Source organism: Brachyhypopomus gauderio, chromosome 8 (assembly GCF_052324685.1).
Source record: "Brachyhypopomus gauderio isolate BG-103 chromosome 8, BGAUD_0.2, whole genome shotgun sequence".
In the NCBI taxonomy this organism is placed as follows: domain Eukaryota; kingdom Metazoa; phylum Chordata; class Actinopteri; order Gymnotiformes; family Hypopomidae; genus Brachyhypopomus; species Brachyhypopomus gauderio.
The window spans coordinates 23,468,478-23,492,681 of NC_135218.1; the positions used below are offsets into that span (position 1 = coordinate 23,468,478).

The window sequence follows — 24,204 nt, forward strand, 5'->3', positions numbered from 1 at the left end:
CCCCATATGGGATGTTTATTCCTTGGTGCTATGAACGCCCCCAGCGCCCATGACACACCGAGCCGCCATTTTGGTCTAAATGCGTCACATCGAGTAATAAGAAGACGGTCCGAGCTGGGCGAGCAGTCAAGTTGACAAACTTCGGGGGGGAGAAAAAAAGGACAAGACAGCGTTACATTTGTTCTTGCACAACTAACCAGAGTCAACTATGGTTAAACTAACATTCAACACCACGCTTGGTCAAAAGGACGCGAAGAAAGGGGAAAAAGACGAGGCGTTGATCCCACAAGACGGGGTGAGTTTATACGACGCCAGCGAGACCAGTTTTTGTGCACCGCAGTTCGGGCTAGCGTTAGCCAGTTAGCACAGCCCGGCTAACGGGCTCTGGATCAACGACATTATCTGCGACGACACCTAAACATTATTAACGTTAACCGCTGCAGTCGAAACGTGTATTTGATATATAATGTTGGTGTTAATAAACGTGTTCAAGAAAACGACTAGGTGGTGGGGGGGCGTTAGCTAACTAGCTAGCATGCTAATTTATTTTCTTTTCAATGACGAAAAAAGCGGAATAAACAACGTCGAAATCGTCCGACAATGGCGTGTTCGCTCGATAAAACGGCTCGGAAATGATTTTTGTGCGATGACAGTTTCGTGGACAGTCGTGAAGTGTTGTTCTAGTGGCCGCACGACCTTGTTAGACGAGCTGGGCTGTAGTAAAATGGCCGACTTCTCCAAACGCGTCCGACCGTGTTCAACGACACCCGTTTAATCTCTCGTTCTTTCACTTTTTCAATCTTTCACTCGTCTAAAACTGCGTGCACACCATTTTCTCGACGGCCATTTGAGGTTGGGGTAACAGTTTTGTGCGGCATACAGGCGGTGTGGTTGCCCGTCGGTGTGGTCGTGGGGGATGTAGGTGGTGTTGACGGTCTGTCCCGGGCGTGTAAGCCCGAGTCTGGTGTGTGTGCCGTGTCTGGTGTGTGTTGTGTGGGCAGGTCGGGTCACGCCAGCGTGAGATCGTCTGATAATGAGTCAGTGCGACACGGCGAGCTGCGCTTTCACACCGAAACGCCGTAAATCATGAATTAAATACGGTGGTGAAATGCTGGGATCGGTCCACTAGACGGCCTGTCTGTTTCCTGTGTCTTAAATAGCCCGAGCAAAGTCAACGGGTGAAGGAAGGCTATAAATGAACGCCGCTTGCCATATAAAGTGAACGGAAAGTAATGGTGCTTAAATACTTTTCGCTAGATTGCACTGGTTATACACAAACCAGTTATCGACTACCGTGTTGTGATGTCACGGAATGTCCCTAAGATAAACGTGTGTGTGTGTGTGGTCATATCTGACTGCGCTATTACAGAGACTGTTTCTGTCACACACGTGATCAAAGCCTAGCTGAACCTGTCTGGCAGGAGGCGATCCTTTATAACGGCCCCTTCAAATCCCACTTCAGATCACTTCAACAAAGGCTGCCTGTGTGTGTGCCAAGCTGCTGTGTGTGTGCGCGAGTGCGCACACTTGGAAATGCATCAAAGAACACACCCCCCCACACACACACAAAAAAGTCAAAGAAAATCAGGAATTTGCTGATATGAAGCAGAATTACACAACATCAGTATCATTTGCCCAGTCTGGCTGGATTTATTGGAAGCCCTGGTCAATGGACTATGTAAAACGTTTTAATAGCAGACTGTGGTGCTCAGATGGCATCTGTTTCCCCACGGCTCCCTCCCCCCCCACTCCCCAGATTGGATTTAATGTGCTTAAGTGAGCTGCAGGCTCGCAGACATGTGCTAAAAAAGAAACAACACATCCCACATCCAAAGGAAGAGGTCCGATTCAGCCTGCATCGATGTGCCTTAGCATAGCTTTGGTCTAGTGGTGTCGTATCCAGGGTTAGTGTTCTCTCTCTCTCTCTCTCTCTCTCTCTCTAGGTGGAATCAGAGGAATGATTCTGGTTCTTTGTAGCATTGCGTCATTATCATGGGAGAAAGCAGTAGAGCAGCTCCCCAAGGTTTCACGCCCGTAAACACACCTGCACTTGCCTCTGTGTGTTCCTGCTGCCGCTCCTACGGCGCCATCTGTTGGTGTTGACCTCAGCGTGCGCCTCATCCGGCCCAACAGCGAGTGTGCAGTCGCCTGTATGTGTGGAAGTGTTTTCAGCCCGCACAGCCGCTGGGGTTATTTCCCCCATCTCCATGCTGCTAACTGCACAGCTGCTGGGTGCATCATGATTGCACAACATACTTGTTGTTCTTTCTTGTCTCTTGGGGGGGGGGGTGCTCGAACATCTCCCAGCATTCTCTGCTCCCTGCACTTTTGTCTAGAAACTGACCACACCCAGGCAATGTTTAAACTGAACACTCACGCACGAGCATCACATATGTGCACAGACTTTAAAATAAGGTTGCTTTAAAACTCCGGCAACGCAGGGAGTTTGTGAATGTCCACACTCGGTTTTAATGAAACAGAAGGACCAAGGGAAGACGACAGCCAGGTAACGGATACTGAACGACCTCCGCCCTGCGCTCCAAGACCGTCACGGGTGTAGCGCCGTCTGGATTGTGTCCAGTTAATGAGGGCCACAGAGAAACCCTGGGAACAGGAAGCCAGGCCGAAGCAGAAGCTCGATGGAGAAGTGAGAGATGACTTCCCCTCCTGAGTCAGCACTTTCCAATTAAACCAGCTTCTCCTTGAAATAACATGATCGGCATTGACGCTCGACACGGAAGCGCCCGTCCCATTTAGAGTTAACTGCCAACTTTCAGAGAACCCAACACGACACGGAGCATTCACCGGTCAGTGAAGGTGTGTTGTGTGGTAACCTCAGTGTGTGTGTGTGTGCAGGATGTGGAGGGGGTCGTGCGGGTTAGACAGCAGTCCCGGGCCTGGTGCTGGTGCATGTGTCTTGGTCTGGCCCTCATGCTGTCGGGTTTGGTGGTCGGCGGAGCGTACCTGTACAGGTATTACTTTCTGGAGGTGAGTGAGAACTCTGTGAACACACACACGTACATACGGGTAGTTGCAGAAGCAGCTTTCTCGAGCACCCTGGGCAGTTTTGCGAGGCGCTCCCGGCGGTGTTGTGGGCGGTGACACTCTCTGCTCCTCCCAGGACGGGGACACGTACTTCTGTGGCGTGAGCTACCAGGAGGAACGCTACATGGTGCCGGAGAGCGGCGAGGAGGACGGGCAGGAGGAGCTGCCCTCCATGCTGCGCCGTCTGGAGGAGCGTGTGCGTATCCTGGAGGAGGAGGAGGTGGCCTTCATCAACGTCCCCGTGCCCGAGTTCAGCGACAGCGACCCGGCCGACATCGTCCACGACTTCAACCGGGTGAGATGGAGCGGGCGTCGTGCTCACGGGACAGGAACACGCACACTTTTACACGGATTAGTGGTTTGTTAGTTTGCATACGCACAGAGCGCAAGTGTATTGAAGCAAAACGCATGCACGGGTTTTTAATAAGACGAGGACACAAATGCAGCCTGTGACCTTGTATTAAGTAAACAAGCACACGGCGCCCGCATCTTAAGCAGACACACCAAGCGAGTCCTTTCCACTCATGTTCCTTTGTGCTGTGGCCCTCTAGAGACTGACCGCCTATCTGGACCTGAACCTGAACAAGTGCTACGTCATCCCCCTGAACACCTCCATCGTCATGCCCCCTAAGGACTTCCTGGAGCTACTCGCCAACATAAAGGTAACCGTGGCAACCTCAAGACCACGCATTCCGTGTTTGCGGGTTTGGCGAATGCAGACGGTCTTTTGTGTGTGTGTGTGTGTGTGTGTGTAGGCTGGGACGTACCTGCCGCAGTCCTACCTGGTGCACGAGCAGATGGAGGTGACTGAGCGGGTGGAGCACGTGGAGCAGCTGGGGTATTTCATCTACAGTCTGTGCAGAGGCAGAGACACTTACAGACTGCAGCGCAGGGAGACTGTATCTGGTGAGCACACACACACACACAGTCTCTCGAGGAAATAATAGCACTGATTAGAGAGAGCACAAAGACATCTCGGACTGCTTCAGTTTTGAATATGGATGGACACACTCACTCAGATCGTCTTCATTTACTACGCTGCACCCTAAAGTGAGCAGACGTGTACCAGTGACCATGGGTCCTACAGGCTGACCATCTGAAGATACCCCATTTTGAATGCGATGTATGTTCTACCACTTTGAAATGCTCCGTTGCCTTAGAGAGTCTCCCCGTCTCCGGCTCTCCCACAGTCCACTGTCCAAAACGTAATCGTCTGTTCCCGTCTGGTTTTCACAGGCATCCAGAAGCGGGAGGCACTCAACTGCCACAAGATTCTGCACTTTGAGAACAAGTTTGTGATGCAGACGCTGATCTGTGAACCATAGGGCGAAGGGCCCACGCCGCGCGCACGATTCACCACTTCTGACGAATTCCACTCGAGCAGTGAGATTCTGGGAAACCCTGCCCACTCGTCTTTCCTTGTAAAGCTCTTCCTGTTTTCTGTGTGGCGTTCCTCTGCTTTGTTTCGTCTTTTCCCCCCTTCTGTACAGCAACAGGATATCGAGAGGACGGGACCAAAAAAAACAAACAATAGAAAATCCCAAAGCAATACAGGGTGTTACAGCATACGAGCAGGTTCAAGGCCCCTTAGTCTCTCCTGGATTAACTATTCCATGTTTCTAGGGATTTTTTTTTTTTTTTGTAGTTTTACAAGATTTGGGGAAATGCGATTCGACCGACGTAATGTTCGTTACAGCGTACGTATGAACACGAGGCAATAAAAAAATCACTGCTCTGTACATGTTAAAACTGTGAAGGTTTGTCACAGCCAGTTCACCATATTATACACTGGAAGAAATTAGACCATATAATGGAATATAACTTTTTTTGTATTAGATATACTTATTAGTTTAGGATGTTTTCATTTTTTAAATGTTATCTGCTGTAGCTTTTAGCACACTGCTTTAAAATGTTTCTTCAAATGATAATTGGACTTAGCGATATACAGGGACTTTTTTCTAGGTTTAACTGCTTTCAAATACGTCATATTCAGAAGATGAGAAGAAATGAATTTTAAGAACATTCAGATTTCATATTGATTTGTGAAACTGCAGAAAACAAGATTTAGAATGTAACTTGAATATGTAAGGGTTTATATCTTAAGTTCCACCAGATATCTATATAACTGTTGTATTGACTGATACAATGAGCTTAACATTAAATAACAAAAAGAATAAATGTTACAGGATTAACTTGGTCCACCATTGATTGTGCAGTTCCTTCTAATCGTTTTGTGTATTTATGGATGTGACACACAAACGGAAGAGCCTCTTCTCTGATGTGATTTCCAATGGTTTAGGTTCATAGTTGCAGAAAACGTACTAATATTAGGAACCTCCTGACGGCAGAGATCACTCATACCGCTGCGTTCCACCTCAATGTCGTGTGCCGTAGATGTAAATGTGTGGGTGGTTGTAATGGGAGGGGTGACTCAAGGCTGGTGTGTAACAAGGCTCAGGTTTAGGACCTATGTTAGTGTTTCACTATAAGTGTCTAAAATGTGTTCATCTTTGTTCAGTCATGTTAAGTTCATATGTAAGTTCATAATGGGAACGTAGCTCTTGGCGGTTCCTCCTGAAGGCGATCTGCTTGCATTGCGGTAAATGTCAGGTGGCAAACTCAAGAAGGTGACTGGTAGGAACAGTTTGGCTGTGTTTTTTGGAAACTGGTTTCCATTTATTTACTGGAGCCAAATTAAGGCTTAATACTGGAATCAAGATTATTATTCTGTGACAGTGTAGCTTGTAAAACCAGTTCTGTGGTCAGGGCACCCTGTGGACGCTAAAGGAAGACCAGTTTCATTTAGCAGCAGCCTAGGTGTTCTCTACTGGATTCATTTAACGCCAGTCTAAACACCCTTGGAAAGATAACAAGGTTTTCAGTGGAAGAGGCCTTGAGCTCTTGGATAAACTGAACTTGAAGCAGAGTCCGTTTCAGGTGGAGCAGCAGTTATAGGTGGCTAGCAAGCTGCCCGTCTCTAGCAGGGGTTGTGGACTCGTATACCTACTGGACAAGTGTAGGCTTGTGGCAGCTAAGGACTTCATTCAGGTCCCCAGTCAGAGCAGCTCATATGCAAAACACCATGGATGTGCAGGCTAGATAAATCCAGTTTATTCTCCATCAGCAGGGGGAAGAAAAAGAAAATTCACAGAAATGATAAACATGCAAGACTCTTCACACACACAGTCACAGACCATCCATCAAAAATAAAAAGTTTGCACAGATAAGCCAGGCAGTCACCAACAGTCCACAAACTGAAAACCAGGCATCACACACACACACACAAAAATATGTATAGACATCAGTGTACCTCATAGAAAAGAACAGCTGTGTTGGCACAGGTTTGAATGAGGGAACAGATCACACCTGTGAGAATGTTCTGAAGTTTGGGCTGGTTTCTGTTTCTTTGTGTCTTCACTCCTCTCCAACTTCATTGTGTCCGTGGTTTACCTTCAAGGCCTTTACATCACACCCTTTGTGCTTTCAAGACCAGAGCCTGCAGAGGGCCGAGGTTCCACCCCCCCACCCCAGTGTGCTATCGTTATTGCAGAGAAAAGGCCTGTTCTCTGATTTCTTCTTAGGTCACATACAACACTATCAGTATCAGAAAAATCAATATAGAACATACATAGCTTTGTACTTTTTTTTTTTTTTTTTTTTTTAACTTGTTGGTCAAAATGACAAAAAAACAAAAAGTCCACCACTTATAGCTTAGAACAGAATGGTGGCAGGAATCTTAAAGAATCTTCATAAACATCTCTGACTATAATGATTACTTCTTATGGCACAAGCTTAATTTCAATAGTGTTATCATACATACATACAAAGAATACACATAATTGCAAGTCTCAGCAATAAAAAAATGGACAAATATGAGTGTAAAGGAATGATGAGAATGTAAAGGTTGTGTTCAGTCAAATTACCACTCCACATTCCACGTCTAAACATGCCTGAGTCCTTTGGTGTAGCCTACAGCTAAAGAAGTCAAACTTAACCCATGACATCTATGTGGAGAAGGGGAAACGACCAGGCTGAACAAACAAAAAGAACTTTTCTTCCTTCAAAATGTAGCACTAAACCAAAACGAAACCTCCAAAATGGCGACTTCTATTAATTATCTGTGGTCGTTTGCAAAATTCAACACCATGCTGTGTGTTGCCAGTACGGGAGGGGAGGGAACACAGCAGTTTTGCCATGGGGGAAAACAGCAACATTAATATTTAGTGTTTCTGGGAAGGCAGGTGAGGAACTCAAATTAAGACATGAAAAATGATCCTTATAAATCTTTAAGCGTGTATCGTGCAGCATTCAGCCACTGTGTCAGTGTACATCAGGGACAAACACACACACCCACTTCATAATGTAGAACACTACTCAATGCACAGAACTGCAGTGAGGACCCAACAGGCCCTTGCAAATGTACAGTGGATATCCCAGATCTTCTGCCTTCTAATGACCTCCATCCATTTTATTCTGTTCATCCAAATGGGTCTTCATGAAGATACGTGGGTGTTGTGTGCGGATCAGTGTGTGTGATGTCAGAGGTGTGTATACAGCTTGTGCGAGGGTGTCGGAACATGAGGTTTTTGTACGAGTGTGTTAGGGCACCCCCTGGTGGCTCAATCTGCGTAGTGCATGATTGACTCGACGTAGTTTCCAGGGAAGAGGCCCGTGGTGCCGTTCATCACGCCCTCGAACCAGCCGTCGTCGTTCTTCTTGATGACGTAGATGATCGCCCCTTCTTGGAAGGAGAGCTCGTCCTCCTTGTCGCGCGAGTAGTCGTAGATCGCCACCACTGCCGGACGACGACGTTGAGCGAAAAACGAGACAAACAAGTGGCAGATTACAGGGGGGTCACGAGACAGACGCCCATTCTGGGTCGTTCCAAAGACGTCCATAATTAAAGGGGCAGACGGAGAAGCCGCTATCTGAACCTTTCTCCAGGTAGTTGCACGGGGCCCAAGGCGGGTCTTCTTCAGCGTACGGGTCGCTGTACTCCACCACCGCTGACTCTTCGTCCTCATCACCTTCCTCATCCTCATAGTCTTCTGGTGGCGGCGGCGGAGGAGGGGCGGACTCCACAAACTCCGCCTCTTCTTGAGGGGGCGGGGGTGGAGGTGCGTCTGAGACTGTGGTGGGGAGAGAGTACACCGTGAGAACATCAGGAGAACATGGAGGTTCCTCAGAGTCCAAAGGCGGGAATGGGAGCTACTGAACGCCTCATCACTGACCACAGATCAGTCTCGTGCACTTTCTGCTGGAAAGTCGGTGTGGCATGCTGTGAATCTCAAATGGAGTGAAGCACCTCTCATGCACAAACATGACCCATAAACATGCGGGACTACACAAAGCACAACACACCTAAATGCAACAGACAAGATCCGTTCAGACAGAGCTGTGTGTGTGTGTGTGTGTGTGCATGCATACCCATGGTTTCATGGGTTGTGACCTTGTGCAGGGAACAATGACTGAAGGTGGCCTAGCTACTAGCAAAGGAGCAGCTACCAAAGCCACAGCGTTTCCAGTGCTAGAGGAGGCAGACCAGGATCATGCAGGTTCACACACACACACACACACACACACACACACACACACACACACACACACACACACACACACACACACACTTCTTAAACTACTAACTTACTGGTCTCCTGAACCCGAGCTGCAAAGCCCATCAGAGGGATCTGGGGAGTGATCTGTAATATGGAGGGGGGAGGAGGGGCCACAGGGACTAGTGGACCAATCAGAAGGATCGGTGGAAAATGGGAAGGAGAAATCACAGCAGCGTGTGAGAGAAGGATGGAGAGGGGAGTTTGGATGGATAGATGAAAAGAATGAAAGGAGAAAGAGGAAAAAGAAATCAATGTCCACCTTTCAGACCACAGGCCAGACAGAGCACGCTCAGTCAGGGGTGAGAAAAGGCTCTCACGCAGAAACACACCTTGGTTCTGGTTGAAGTGCGGCCCGCCGTTCAGCTGGTTTTGGCTCACGTTCAGGGGAGTGTTCTGAGGCGCACTGTTCGGCTGATTGGTGACCGAGGAAGGGCGGCGGTAGGGCAGGGAGCCGCCCACGGAGGGCGTGGCCTGCCGCGTCATTGGTCGGTTCATGCTGTAGAACTGAGGGCCATTTCCTGGGAGGCGGCACATGAGAACACTCAGACGTGCTGAACGGGGAGCTCAGGTCGGAGGTCTTTAACTTTCTTTGTGGTTCTCAGACCAAAAGTAAAATAGAAAATCATATCAAAAGTGAAAATCAATTGCAATACCAAGATTTCATGGCGGCAGGTAGAGTCACAATCACGCAGACATGCAGACGCCCCTGACTGATTTATCTGAAACTCCAGATTTCAGTACAAGTATGAAAATAATAACACACAGAAATCAGAAGGGAATAACAGAGGAAAAGGAAAGTGGAGAAGCGAGAGGGAAACGGGCCCAGAACCAGAACCTCGCCACCCCAAGCAGGGCGACACCGACCCAGACACCAGAGGGGCAAAGCAGGCCATGTGGGCGGAGACAAACGATCTGAAATGGACGAGGTGGGGTGGTGATGGGTGGGGGTGTGTGACTCACCTTGCACAGGGGTGGTGGCTGTGGAGGAACTGTTCACAGCGGAGCCAACAGGCAGGGTCGGGGGCAGTTGTGGGGGAGGGGGGACCTCAGGGGGCAGCTCTGCTGGGGGCGCAGGGGCGGGAGGAGGGGCGGGGGGCGTGGGCTCCGGGGTGGGGGGAGGGGGTGGTGCTGGGGGAGCTGGGATGGCTACGGTGGGAGGGGGCTTGGGAGGATTGGGAGGGGCAGGGGCGGTACCTGCCGCAGCACAGGCCACGCCCCCCCAAACAGACGAGAGAAGGAAGGAGAGATAAAGAGCAGACAAGATAAGAACAGGACGGAATAAAAAGAATCATAGAGCAAAAGAGAGGAAGAGATGAGGAACAGACAGCTGTGACCTAAACGTCTCGTCTCTTGGTAAATATTCTCTTTGCTTCCCCGCAGGCCGAGAACGAGCACGAAGAAGGCGGAGCCCCTACCTGGGAAAGCGGAGGGCGGGGCAGGGGTTGGCACGGCGATAGGCACGCCCACGCTGCCACTGCCACTGTTCTCTCTACTGCTGCTCCGACTGCTGGGGTGACTTCCTCCACTGCTGCCACTGCTGGGAACGACACACACACACACACACACACTTGAAATGCTATGGCGTCGACCCACCACACACTGATTTACCAAGCCGTTTACTTCCACGGACGAGGGGAGGGACTCCAGGCAGATTAATCCTAGCCTCAGGACCAAGTCAGTTGGTCGTGATTACTGAAAGCCCGTCACCCGTCACAGACGGCAGGAACAACCCGAACAAAACAGAAGCCGCTGATCAGATTGCAACCCGGAGGCTCGGTGCACTCGGCGCTTTGTTTAGACTGGTTTACTGACACTAGTGTACTACGCCGGAGACGCCGTGTCCCAGCCGAAGACGGGGGGCTTTGGGGCAGGTATCACTGGTCATTCAGCCCTGTTCCCCTGGGAGTCTGAGGGGGAAGAGCTGGCTGTTCAGCTCAGGATGCAGATTGGAATGAAAAAGGAAAAGTTGTTCAGAAAGGAGGCTGAAATAGAAACAGTGTGTGAGCGAGAGAGAGAAAGAGACATAAAATCCTTCCTAAAAGACAGATCTTCCTAACGGATTCTACGGACATTCGAAGCCTCGAGGATGGTAGAGCAAAAGGCAAAGAAAGAAAGAAGTTAGTGAGTGGCCGTTATCGCGGAAACACACACACAAAGACAAACGGCTTACAAAGACAGAGAGACAGACCGACAGAGAGAGACAGAAAGGTGGACAGACAAAAACAAAAGAGTTATGGGGGAGAGGATGGTGAGGAAGGAGGGGCTAGACCCGCTTCTGGTCAGAGGAGGAGTTTCACCTTCCTTAGGACTGTCCACATGGAAAGGACTAGAACTGTGACTGTGTCTGCACCTGGATGTGTGTGTGTGTGTGTGTGTGTGTGTGTGTGTGTGTGTGGGTACCTGTACGTTCGGGTCCTCTGATTAACGGAGGCGGTGCGTGCTGGGCTCTGGAGGGGCGGAGCTGTGGTGCGGGTCGGGCTCGGCACGTAGTCGTTAGGGACGACAGGGGGACGCACGGGTTCAAGCGTCCGGTAGGGGGAGTGGCGCCTGCCAGGGGCGGGGTTACAGTTTAACACCTCCTACCTGAAGCAATACTGCCCCCCAATGACACTGGCATTTAACACTGCACATGCTCTCGTCAGACTGTCTCTCTTAATACTATCGCGTGGTCAACAGCTCAAATAGTCGTGGGCAACTAGTAACTGCAGACTAAGCTTCCGGTCACATCAAATCAGCTGAGTTTGCTCCTTACTGTGGTTGTTTACAAAAGTGAAAGAAAAAACAAACAAAAAAACATATATAATATGGGGGAATTTGGGGGAAACTCTGTGAAACATGGCTTGGTGTTTGTGACCGAGAGCCGTATTACCGTATTGATAGTGAGAGGCAAGGGCCAGGGGAGGGGCATGGGGCGGAGCTAGAGGGGCATGGGGAGGAGCTAGAGGAGGGGCATGGGGCGGTGTCACACAGTAAAGGAAGGGCAACAGAAAAAAACAACAGTATTAAAAACACAAGCACGTGAAATTCACACGTCAAGTACAAGACCATGACAGAGGTTTCAAGTGTTATTCCACAGTGGCCTGCCCAGGGGGAGAAGAGAACGTGTGTTTAGAAAACAGAGCACATTTTCACACGGCCAAAGTGGTTCTCCAGGATCAACATTAAAAGAGGAGGAGAAGCTGTGTGTCTGAAGCAGCCAGAGGTATCAGAGGGAGTGTTGTGGGGCAGCACGGGACGCATCTGGGCTGCTGGTGTACTGACACGCCCAGAAAGACCAGCAGCAGGAGAACACGCCCATCCTAAAACTGAAACTGTGGACGCTATGGTGTGAAAACCTGCAAACACTTATTCACACACACATACACACACACACACACACACACACACACACACACACACATATACACACACACACACATATACACACACACACACACACACACATATACACATACACACACATACACACATACATACACACACACATACACACACACACACACACACACACACACATATACACACATATACACACATATACACACATATACACACACACACACATATACACACACACACACATATACACACACACACACATATACACACACACACACATATACACACACACACACATATACACACACACACACATATATACACACACACACACATATACACACACACATATACACACACACATATACACACACACATATACACACACACATATACACACACACATATACACACACACATATACACACACACATATACACACACACACACACACACACACATACACACACACATACACACACACACACACACACCTACCCAAGGGTGCCTTTGCCAGGGCCTGGAGGACTCGGGGGTTTCTGGGTGGGGGCAGATGTGCGGGGGGTGGTGCCCGCCTTCATGTTCTGGGCATTGACCTATCAAATGGCAAAGATCAAATGTCAGTTATTCTGAACTTATTCATAGATCTACTAAACCCACCCACAGGCACAATTCAAGCCTTACCTTGAACCTTAGCAACCACTACATTCAGTTACGAAGCAAAGAGAGGGGGGGAAACAGACTGTTAGAATACTGAAGTTCAGAAGAGCACGTGTGCACACACACGCCAACGCACGTGAACCTTCACACACAAACCCACATAAATGGCACAACAAGGAAGCCAACAGGCGTTCATGCAGCACAGCTCTGAGAAGATCAGGCCCCAGAGAAGAGACTCAGACGGCAAACACATGCAAACACGTGTAAATGGTTGAGTAGTGCATACTCAAATGCGTGTAAATGGTTGAGTAGTGCATACTCAAACGCGTGTAAATGGTTGAGTAGTGCATACTCAAACGCGTGTAAATGGTTGAGTGCTGCATACTCAAACGCGTGTAAATGGTTGAGTGCTGCATACTCAAACGCGTGTAAATGGTTGAGTAGTGCATACTCAAACGCGTATAAATGGTTGAGTAGTGCATACTCAAACGCGTGTAAATGGATGAGTAGTGCATACTCAAACGTGGGTAAATGGATGAGTGCTGCGTGTAAATGGTTAAGTGCTGCATACTCAAACACGTGTAAATGGTTAAGTGCTGCATACTCAAACGCGTGTAAATGGTTGAGTGCTGCATACTCAAACGCGTGTAAATGGTTGAGTGCTGCATACTCAAACACGTGTAAATGGCCGTGTACTGAATACTCAAAGATACGCTGCACTACCTTGACCCCATGACCCACGTCGTCCAGCAGGCTGTAATCAATGGACTTGCGGATGTAGCGCACTGGCCTCTCGGGATTGGCCGGTGCGATGATCTTGTGCGTGCGAGAGGTGTTCTTATTGGTGGTGAGGATGCCGATCTCACGACGTGCCACTTTCTCCTTGTGGATGTCCACCGTCTGGGACGAGAGGAAGAGGACGTGACTGCGTTAAGGAAGAAGGGTGCGCTGTGGTGCGTTGTGGTGCGAGCGTCTGCTGTGGTGCGAGCGTCTGCTGTGGTGCGCTGTGGTGCGAGCGTGTGCTGTGGTGCGCTGTGGTGCGAGCGTGTGCTGTGGTGCGCTGTGGTGCGAGCGTGTGCTGTGGTGCGCTGTGGTGCGAGCGTGCGATGTGGTGCGCTGTGGTGCGAGCGTGCTCACCTGGGAGATGTGGTTGATGGAGGACTCCATGCGGCGCAGCTGAGAGGCCTGAATGTCCAGCATCTGGAGGACATTGTTGGCGAGTGTGTTGATCAGGTAGGCGACGCTGGCCAGAGACTGCGTGGTATAGTTCTTGGTCTCCTCTAACGCTCTGTGCTTATCTGGGGACTGGACGCCCAAGAGGACGGGAGACAAAGACAGGAAAGGACCGACGCTGGTGAGCGTGTAATGATGCCACAGGAGGCCGTTATGAAGCCAAGAGACTGCGTCCTAAACGCTGACGGAGGGCGTCCAATTACATTTGAGGGCTAGTTTGACAGACTAGGTCTAAATCACTTTGTCCACCAGGCGAAACGTGACGTCTGATGCCAAAGAGGTGAGTTCACTCGACCGAATCAAAGCACCAGAACCAGTCCGCCATCACTGAGAGAGACATGAGAAATGGCATCATAAACAGCCTCATTTCAGCTAATTTCTTCTCTTCCTTTTCCCTTCTTTCCCACTCCCTCCCTCCCTCCATCTCAACCCCCACACATTCACTCTCATCTCCTCTGGCTGATGGAGTGCACGAGGACAGAGAGACAGACACTGCAGCGGCCAATCAGAAGGCAGAAAAAACCATCACCAAAACAACCTCAGGGTTCCACCTTACTGGACGCCTAAGGCCATCAATCATTTCCTGTCGGCGTAACCATGGCAATGCTGTCACGTAGAGAAAGACTCGACAATTATTGGAGAGAAAGGCATAGGAGGGAGTAAATGTGTGTGTGTGTGTGTGTGTGTATGTGTTTGAAGGCTTGAGGGCTGTTACAGAAAGCCCATTTAAAAAGAGATCAAAACTTGTACTACATTTGTACTATACATTCCTGCAATTTCAAAGTTTAGACGTAATGAAATAATAAAAGCAACCTCTTCCCTAACAGAGCAGAAGACACGCCTGTTTATATAAAAATAGAAACCAATGCTGAAACTCAGCAATTTTAGTAACAGATTTATTTTTAGTACATACAGGTTATTTCTATCTCACTCTTCCGAATTTGCCTTTACAGGATTTACAGTTCAACACGGGTTCTGTCTGCTCTGATCCAGTCCAACAACCAGCCCCCAAGCGACCTCGTTAAACGACTTTCTCCATTCCTCTGTTTGACACACCATCGCTGACTGATTTCTTCGAAGCGTAACGCGTACACAGACGTGTCCGAGCTCACGCCTGCCTGATCACATGTACAGCCAGATAGAAATGCATCATTCGGTTTCTGCTTAAAAAAAAAAAAAGAACAAAAACAGAGTCTTTTATCTCCATCACTCAAGAGGAAATCCCGCCCATCTGGAGACTCTACTCGGTCAAAGGTCCGGTTTGCTTGGCTCAGAGGGATATCGGCGAGTTAAAAATATCTGTAGCTGTTCATTGCTATGACCTGTAATAATTTGTATAGTAATTTTCTTACAGAGTATATTATAATAATATAATTATTATATTATAATTTCATTACAGTTATTTTCTTCTTTTATGTAGTGGAGGCAGTAGCCAAACAACTGCAGCCAAAACTGGTGGATAGACATTACCGCAAAATATGCTAAACAAGCAGTATTCCCCTTGATAGATTCCTAGAAGCTCTTAGATTTCACCTGACTCAATTTTAGAGCTAGATTCTCATTTCATTGCAAAAACCAAACCAACTAGAAAATCTAACCTACTTGTCAGTATTTACCATGACAATAGAACAAAAAGCAACCCCCCCCCCCCAGATCATACTCATTAAGCATTCAATCCTTTTTACATGCAAAAGAAAATCTTACACGAATCATCATGAAACGCAATCTCAACCAGTGAGGTGAGGAAGTGGTTAAGAGAGGAAATATTGAGTTTCAGTGAGACCACAGCCGCAGACCGCACTCAAGGAGAAAATAACACCCAAGCAAGAGCTAAAAAAAGGGCCAAGAAAAAAGCACAGGACCCACCTGAGTATAAAAGCAACAGAATATGAAATGACTCACTTTCTAAATGATGCTTCACTGAAAACGCCGTGCTTAGCTTTCTCAGCACGGGACGTGCATGTGATAAGTGACTGGGTTTCCATAACGCAAAGGAGTAGAAATGCTGTCCAAAACTGGTACCAAGATGATCACTTCGAACACTAGTGTGACCTGGCCACAGGTCAAGAAGGGGGCAGGTCACATCTAGGTGCCACAGCTCATCCACAACAAATTAGTACATTTCCACCAAGTTACTTGCCAAAATCTCTCAATTACTACTTAAGGATAAAGCTAACAAGCTATCTAACAGGTACAGTACATGAATGGTTTAATAACCGTGGGCTCGCTCTCTGAGGTTTGTGTCAGTTATCCTAGACATGCAGATCTGGCAGGTTAGGTTTAACTAGATGTCATCTTCAGGAACCTGAGGTGATCATCTTGGTAACCTGCTCAAACCTGAAGCAGGTCTGATCATTGTGAGTGTTTTTGGCCAAGAGAGCTGTGAGAAACTACTCAAACATGAGAACCACTCGATCCTACTCGGGGTCATACAGGGAACTGTACATCGAATTAATTTTAATGAAGAACAAATAGCGTTAGGAAGGTTTTATAGACATCTACTAAAAATGTTTTTGGTCTCTTTTGGTTAAAAGACAACACGAAAGAAAATCACAGCGTCATATGCCACAGGCGATGAGAAATACGAAGTGTTGCGACTGCTCCTGTATTTTGTGTATTTTTTTGTGTTCATCGAATTTGCTTTCGAGCAACATCTGAAATAAGTGAAGTTACATCTGCAGCAGTAATAAATCCTACAAGTTTATAAACCAGGACTAATGCCTAACTTGCTCTCTAAAGAAGACACTTTCCGGCGATGCCTAACCAGCTAAGGAGCACCATATGGGCTATAACTGTGACCATCACCCAGCTGGTTCACCTGGATTAACCTGGATTAACCTGGATTAGGACACAAACGTGTAACCAGATTATTACAGCTAGGCTAGCACAGGCACTGGTTGTAAAGTTAGTTGCCTAGCTACAGACACAGCTTGCTAGCTAGGCTGGCTAACGCTACGACTCCAACAGCAGTGAGCTTCATCAACATCTGTAAGCTAACGTCGGGGCACTGGGGTCACACGTTATCATTTTATTACAAACATATTTATAATAAAATACCAAATGACTCTGAATTGGCAGCGAGCGCCGTTGGCTAAACTCGTAACGGGGACGCCGTTAGCTAGCCGAGCTAAGCCGTTAGCACGGATGCGCGCGCGAGCGAGCGCGAGCTCGTCCAGCTCCGTCTCCCACAGGCGAGCTGTCAACACCGCAGAAGACGCGGCGGTGTCGTGCGCCGTGCGCGGCTCGGTTCCGCCTTCAACGAGCCCGTCATTAAGATACCGCGACGCCTCCGTGGACCCATCCGCGCCAGTTAGCTGTGTGGCTAGTTTTAGTGGCTATCCGCCTCGTCCCAAGGCAGCGGAGACCCGCGGGGTCCGTCGCCTCCGCCGAGCCGCTCACGCTGCCCCACACACCGCGGCTGGGACGCGCCGGTGCCGCGGTAAACGGGGCCGATCTCCCGGTTACCTGGATGTAGTTGCTCTCGCAGTATTCCGCAACTCTCTCTAAATTTGCGTAACTGTCCAGTAAGGCTCCTCGACCAGCAGGAATCTCCTCTTCCAAAAGCATTTGTAACTCCGCCATCTTCACATCTTACTGGCTACCTCGCCGATGCATTCAATAGTGCACAGGAAACGAGCACCTTCCCACTTCCTCTCTCTCCCTCTCCCTCCGTGTCTCTCTCTCTCTCTCTCTCTCTCTCTCTCTCTCTCTCTCTCAGCTGTGGCCATGAAGTACACAGCCTGGGTAGTTTTCATAAACAGCTTTACCATTACGTAACTCCTTCCACTGTTATGTTATGATGTAATTATGCCACACAAACAAAAATGTACAACACGGCTAAAGTCTTCTTTATTAGAAACACGTGGCCATTTGCTCATTAGTTGGAAGCCTTAATTGGGTGTTTTAAATGCACAAAAACAGATTAAATTCAAACTGTTTTTTTTTCTAAAGAGAAATGAATGAGATGGCTTTACACAAATCACACAATTTTAAAGTTATTTTTAAAGAGTTCTGGTCATCAAAAACATCACATTGCATTTCAAAAAATTTTTGACTGCCCTCTGAGACACTGTTCACTGGTGACATGGTCAAAAGAACCATTACTCAACCAAGTCAGCAGACGAACAGAAGGGCACAGTATTTGCAGGCCTTTATGGTCACGAGGGTCTCAAAGGTTAACCCTCCGACAGTGCAGGTGAGGCCGAGGTCGGCTGGATCATTTCCTCTTGCTGACGGTGATCCAGGTGTCGTCCCTGGGTGTGGTCACCAGCTCGTACCTGGCCTCCACCACTTGGCCCTCCACCTTGTGCACACGTAACCTCCGCACCAGTGTACTCAGCAGGACTGCAGCAACCGTGTAGGCAAATCTGGGCAGGGGCGTGGAGGAAGACACCATTACCACACCACACCATTCTCACTCGGGTGAATCTTCTCATCATACACCTGCTGCCAATTAAAAATCTAAAAATGGTGATCAATATTCATAACGGCCAGACTCTCAAACAGCAAATGTCCTCAGAACATTCGTAGGCCTTAGTTATAAAATGCCTTAGTTTTAACTGATTGTTGCATCAATAATAACAATATATGATGGTATGCTGTCCGTTTCAGTTGTTAAGAGACGCTGTTTCTGTCAGTGTACCCAAGTTCAGGACAGGCCTGGCTCCCTGAAAAGCCCAGCAGAGAGAAGGTCTTCATAACGGACTCATCTGTAAATCTATCTGGGTCAAACCTAGAGAAGCACACAACACATGAACAAAAATCACAGAATTAAATATTATTTTATGTATACACCCCCCCCCCCCCCCCACACACACACCTGTATGGTAATGTCCACGTGTCTGCATCTTGAAGCATTACTCCCACAGCATATATGACCAAAGTCTGTTTTAAAAGGAAAATAGAGATGATCAGATCCTGACTGAAGTTTGTGCATTAATGGACAACAGCACACCAAGCTGTCCACACAGCTACTGCGACCCCACCTGAAGCTGCCGTGCCCTGGGCGAGGGCTACTTGCCTCTTTAGGAATGACGTGTCCATCCACCTTCCCTTCCACCTCCTGCAGTCTGGCGGCAATGGGGGTTAGTTTGGCTGTGCGTACAGTCTCATTCAACACCTGCTGACAGTACCTGCAGAGTGTGTTGATGGTTACACAGCAGCACAACACCGCCCCCTAGTGGCCGAGTTTATAGGTGCGAGGCCATGATATAATCCACATAATCCAGGCTCAGGACTGACCTGAGCTGGGGGATCTTGTCCAAAGTGACCGGCCCATCTCCAAGCACGTCTGTTAACTCCTGGTGAAGTTTCTCCTGCAGCGCCTCCGAGACTGAGAGAAAGTGCACGGCCCAGATGCACACTGGGGAAAAAAAATCGGGACAAAGGTGCAGGGCTCAAGAACAGTGAAGTGTACTGAGAGTGTCTTGAAGCCACATGAAGTAAAAGCTCTCCTAGCAACCGGAGCGGCAACAGAGAAGCCCAGCGTTTGTTTAAAAGTACAGCCTCGTTTCCCTGAGCCCTTTCTGCCCATCTAAAATGACCTGTCCTTAATGATAACCCTACGTACACAAACGGCACGAAGGTATTGCAAACAATTCCAAAAAAGCACATTAAACGTTCATTCAGTTTGCAGAGCAGAGACACACAAACACTTAATTAGCCTTCATTAGCCTCGTGTACCACTACGTATTCTGGGTACTAATGTTGGCTTACTAACTTTTGTCCATAATATAGTAGTCGTGCATGTTTTACTTACTATTTATGTTTACACTCAAGGCTAGCTAAATTATACTTAAACGATATTCTGTTGTCCTGAAGACTGGTGCATTATGGGGAAGGTGAACTGAAGTGAAACTGAAACAGCTACAGTCAAACTGCTGCAGCAGTCAGAGGTTTGAACCACGGGGTCCTTGCAGGGTCGTGAACAGGAAGCCCGCTGTGGTCCCACCGAGAGGAGGCGAGGCTACTTACGATTGGCAGTGATGACGCAGCCGGCCAAGGTGAACACCATGCTCTCCTCGATGACCTGGGAGAGAGACCACACACAGCGTCACGAAGAACCTCCTATACGATGCTCCAGACGTCCGAACGCCATGACAACATCTGAGCAGTGACCCTGGACGTCTGACTTATGGAAAGGTCACGATGAGCAACAAACTAAGGGTTAGAATTAAAAAGTCTGTATTGCATATCATCATATCAGTAGAAGTAATATTCTTCTATTAAAAGCAGACCAAGGTCATTTAGGATGCGAGTATGCAAGTGTATGCAAATGTATGCAAATTTTTATGGTGTGACTGCTCCTTCGTGTCACTGTGTGCTGGAGTGGGGGACTGAGGTCACCTGTTTCTCAGACAGACTGGCCTGCAGTAGAGAGTCCATGAAAGCGAACTGGGCTGAACCACGTGCACTTCTCTCTTTAATTACCGACTTCAACACGGATTCCATCTCAGCCAGCGCTACAGATACACAAACCCCCAATATGACTTTGCCCATGTTTAAATGAAAACAAATGTTTCAAATGCAATGCCACATTACTGCTCCATAAAAGCTCAAACATCTGACTCACCACTCTCATAGTGGGCCTTTCGGCTGGGACTCTTCTCCAGAGAACCATCCAGAAAACCTTTACCGATCTCTGACCAGATCTACTCATTGAAAAACACCACACACATATTGTGAGGACCAGCATATGGTGCAGTACGTGACATTATATATTCAGAACATCCTCTGAAGTGTGTTCAAACGCAGAATGAGCCCTTGAATCTGCTCACAGCCTCATGATTCTTGCGGAAGTGTATGACTTCGCCGTCGTCCGCAAAGCGCCCGCCCATAGCCAGCTGAGTGACGGCCTTCATGGCCAATCCCAACAGGTGAGCACAGATGGGCGTGTGCTGTGAGGCAGGATACGACTCCCACTTCCCAACCAACTCTTCCACCAGCTGCAAACGCAACAGTAAAAGGGTTATGGCCTACAGTCATGACAGGGCTGAGATGCTTAAAGGACGTTTAAAAGCCTTTTGTGCTACTACCTCCTCGGTTTTTCCTCACTTCAGGCACATAAAGACGTGTCTGGTTTCATACTATGGGATTTTGACCACCAACACCACCCCACTAAAATACATAAATTACTATTTAATTTTTTTTCCATAAAGAAAATAATTATTTTGCCCTTTTTCCCCCATCTGTGACATGTGTATTGGTGCTACCATGACGACACCGGCACTAACTTTGCCATCGCAGGGATCACGCAGTCAGTCTAACCCAGACTCTGTCTGTCACGCCCACACATGCACAAGTCTGGGTCGCGTCATCATGCCTTATTTCTGCACTTGCTCTGTATTCACGTTCTGGAGGATGGGCTACACCACCCAGATTTGGATCAGCGCCGACATGAATACCTTGAGCAGAAGAGGAAAGTTCTTCTCCAGCGTTTTGTTAATAGCCCCTTCGTACACCTTCTTTCTGATCACCGCCTCTGTTCCTCCAACGCCTGCTCCCGAATGGTAACCTAGCAACGACTTCAGCATCGTTTCAAAAGAATCCGCTGTGGAAAAAACAAAAACAGCAAAATAAAATATTGAGATCACGCCGGAGAAGAGCAAAACCCCCTCGGGTTCAAAGGACCTTCACGGAGCTACAGCCGGGTCCAAACTGCATGGTGCTTACTGGTCCGGTTGGGGTTGATATGCTGGCGCAGCTGGTGGACCGAGGCGAGGCTGACCACCGGCCTCGGGCCAAACCAGAAAGACGCCACCGAGCCAAACTGCTCGTGCAGACCCATCAGGAACTCATGGAGGCTTCCGCTGTTCACAATGTCCTGAAGGTTCCCATCTCTAAAAAAGAGCAGAGACAGAATAGAAACTTTGCAGGTCTGTGTGTGTGTATGTGCGCATGTGTGTGTGATGAGGGAAGGCAGCTGTGTATGTAGTTTTTACTCACTTCTCTTCAGTGGGGTTCAGACCGGGTACACCCGAGGCTCGTCTCGAGGACTACAGAAACGCAGCAGCAGTGTGGCAGTTAAGATCCAGTAAATGTAAACACTCCCTTAATACTGAAAGCACTGTGTAACTGATGCACTGTGTAACTGATGCACTGTGTAACTGATGCATTGCTGGCTACTGATACGAAATAAGCTTGATTGATATTCACTAGACATCTGCCTGACTTGAACTTTAATATCTCCTGGAAAGGTCAACCTACTTAACTAAACTATTAGATGAATGAACAGGAGTTATAAAAACATGCACACCATATTTTCCAGCACTTCAACAGAATTTGTACAGAGTTTAAAAGTTTTATATGTGTGACAGCAACTTAGGGACTATTGTCAAAGAGACACAGTAGTATAAAAACAGAAACATGAACAAATTAAATACAAGAGTCACAGCACCAAACCCCACACTTAAAGATTCTTGCATGTTGTAATAATATGCACAACCATTGGACTGTTGACGTGATAGTTACACCTATTTGCACATTCATTTTTACACTTTCGGATATCAATACCAACTGAATCATATTACACGCATTTACACACTATAAAAGGTGACAACTTGTGCAGAAATCCGTAGAACTCGAATATGAATAACTACTTAGCATTAAGTTCATATTTATTTTGAATTTCAATTGCATTCAACTCAGAACAGCAAAAGCTCACGGTGTGCTGTACATGGTGCACCCAGCAGGGTGATCTCATGTGTTGATGTGTTTCAGATGCTCCTGAAACTCTTCAGTGTGCAGCTGCTCCTCTTATTCTGGGACTGAGTGTAATTACAGCTCAATGCAACTGAAACGTGCATCTATTAACCAACTTAGTACCTGATCTAGGTTAATATCGCTAGCTTTAGTTCCAGAAAGTTCAGATTCTCTCAAATAGGCCGCAGAACAAAAGTCAAACCCATTTCTGCATCTCGACAACAACCAATTGAAGGAAATATCTGTAGTAAGTGGTTATGTAGTTAGATGGCAGGAGGGTTAAATTCACCCGCGTTACACAGACTCTGATCACTTCACATTCTTACCGGATACAAATAGAGAACAGCGCCAACCAAGATTATAACGAATGTCACAGCAAATATGGCGAAGTCCAGCATATCTGCTCCTTTAAATTTCCCAAATTCTTCATAAATGGATTATTATCACTGACGCAGATAACAAAAGTGCACTCGTGTATGAGCTGTTAGCTGAGGAAGCGTCAGTACACCACGTCTACAGCGCACCAAAATCGGCAATCGACTAACCGACCTGAATTAGACAGACAAAACAACTGATTACCGAGAGAATCGATACTCGCGTGTCCATATATCACACACACGCACACACACACACACACATATATATATATATATTAGGGATGCACCGAAATGAAAATTCTTAGCCGAAACCGAAAACCGAAAATGAGGAAACCAAGGCCGAAAGCCGAAAACCGAAACACCGAAATACATAAAGCACTTTGAGTTACATGTATGTATGAAAGGTGCTATACAAATAAAGATTATTATTATTATTATTATTATTATTATGCCAATTATTAGTAACATTGGATTTATGGCTAACCTCACTAAAATCAAGGCATTGCTATTCAAAGAATAAATCAACTACAAAATTTGATTTGTATATATTTATTTAGCACTGACATTACAGTAATGCATATTATAAAATAAAATTAGTGGTGGGCCGTTAACGGCGATACCGCTGACAACGGCCGACCACTAAATTAAAATTAAACTCGCTTGCAGACCGTTTTTATCTGAGAGGATAAATATATGTATTTTATACGAGTTAAATTTAGTTATAACTGACTGGCCTGAAATATAAATATAAATTCTCTCATAAAAACGTGACGTGAGTTGCAGCAACATTAAACAGCTCAGGTAAACACACTTCTGAGAAATGTCGTCTGCTCGGCAAAACATAACGGGGCTCAATGTGCTCTATTAGCCTACGAAATCCCTACGACAGAGAACGGCTGATCGTCTAGGCAACGAGTTCCATAATTTTTGGTGTAATGTCTTTTGCCTTGGCGCCATCACTGGAAAACTTTTTTGCTAGCTTTATCCAAATAAGCGCGTGCAGGTGGCGATTTTTGCTTGCGTCATCACAGCACACTGTTTCGGCCGTGTTGTTTCGGTGATGAAAGTATTTCGGCCGAAAACCGAAAATGCAAATTTAAGCCATTTCGGCCGAAAATTTTCGGTGGCCGAATTTTCGGTGCATCCCTAATATATATATATATATATATATATATATATATATATATATACATATATATATATATATATATATATATATATATATATATATATAT

The 24,204-nt window shown here is 47.3% G+C and overlaps 3 protein-coding genes across 16 annotated transcripts; 1 reads left to right on the top strand and 2 right to left on the bottom strand.

Annotated features, from left to right (window-relative positions):
- Positions 1–81: 81 nt before the first annotated feature.
- itm2ba (integral membrane protein 2Ba) lies at positions 82–5,242 on the top strand. The gene is made up of 6 exons (XM_077015628.1): positions 82–295; positions 2,857–2,988; positions 3,122–3,340; positions 3,597–3,707; positions 3,801–3,951; positions 4,282–5,242. The coding sequence occupies exons 1-6, from the start codon at positions 209–211 to the stop codon at positions 4,368–4,370; spliced, it is 789 nt and encodes a 262-aa protein (XP_076871743.1). The 5' UTR covers positions 82–208; the 3' UTR covers positions 4,371–5,242.
- Positions 5,243–6,134: 892 nt separating this feature from the next.
- On the bottom strand, positions 6,135–17,595 carry abi2b (abl-interactor 2b). Of its 14 annotated transcripts, XM_077015631.1 has the most exons (12): positions 17,358–17,592; positions 13,797–13,964; positions 13,383–13,559; positions 12,684–12,701; positions 12,498–12,595; positions 11,061–11,207; positions 10,076–10,197; positions 9,621–9,854; positions 8,990–9,178; positions 8,693–8,779; positions 7,980–8,174; positions 6,135–7,840 (listed from the first exon to the last, which is right to left on the bottom strand). In XM_077015631.1, exons 1-12 carry the CDS (start codon positions 17,472–17,474, stop codon positions 7,665–7,667), a joined length of 1,728 nt encoding a protein of 575 aa, XP_076871746.1. In that variant the 5' UTR covers positions 17,475–17,592; the 3' UTR covers positions 6,135–7,664. The 14 variants fall into 14 exon arrangements, with proteins under 14 accessions (XP_076871746.1, XP_076871748.1, XP_076871750.1 ...); XM_077015633.1 differs by lacking the exon at positions 8,693–8,779 and having other exon boundaries at positions 17,358–17,594; XM_077015635.1 differs by lacking the exon at positions 11,061–11,207.
- Positions 17,596–17,719: 124 nt separating this feature from the next.
- cyp20a1 (cytochrome P450, family 20, subfamily A, polypeptide 1) lies at positions 17,720–23,148 on the bottom strand. The gene is made up of 13 exons (XM_077015646.1): positions 22,919–23,148; positions 21,837–21,886; positions 21,564–21,730; positions 21,296–21,441; positions 20,669–20,836; positions 20,464–20,542; positions 20,238–20,353; positions 19,866–19,920; positions 19,134–19,254; positions 18,913–19,024; positions 18,712–18,776; positions 18,535–18,624; positions 17,720–18,259 (listed from the first exon to the last, which is right to left on the bottom strand). The coding sequence occupies exons 1-13, from the start codon at positions 22,988–22,990 to the stop codon at positions 18,109–18,111; spliced, it is 1,392 nt and encodes a 463-aa protein (XP_076871761.1). The 5' UTR covers positions 22,991–23,148; the 3' UTR covers positions 17,720–18,108.
- Positions 23,149–24,204: the final 1,056 nt, after the last annotated feature.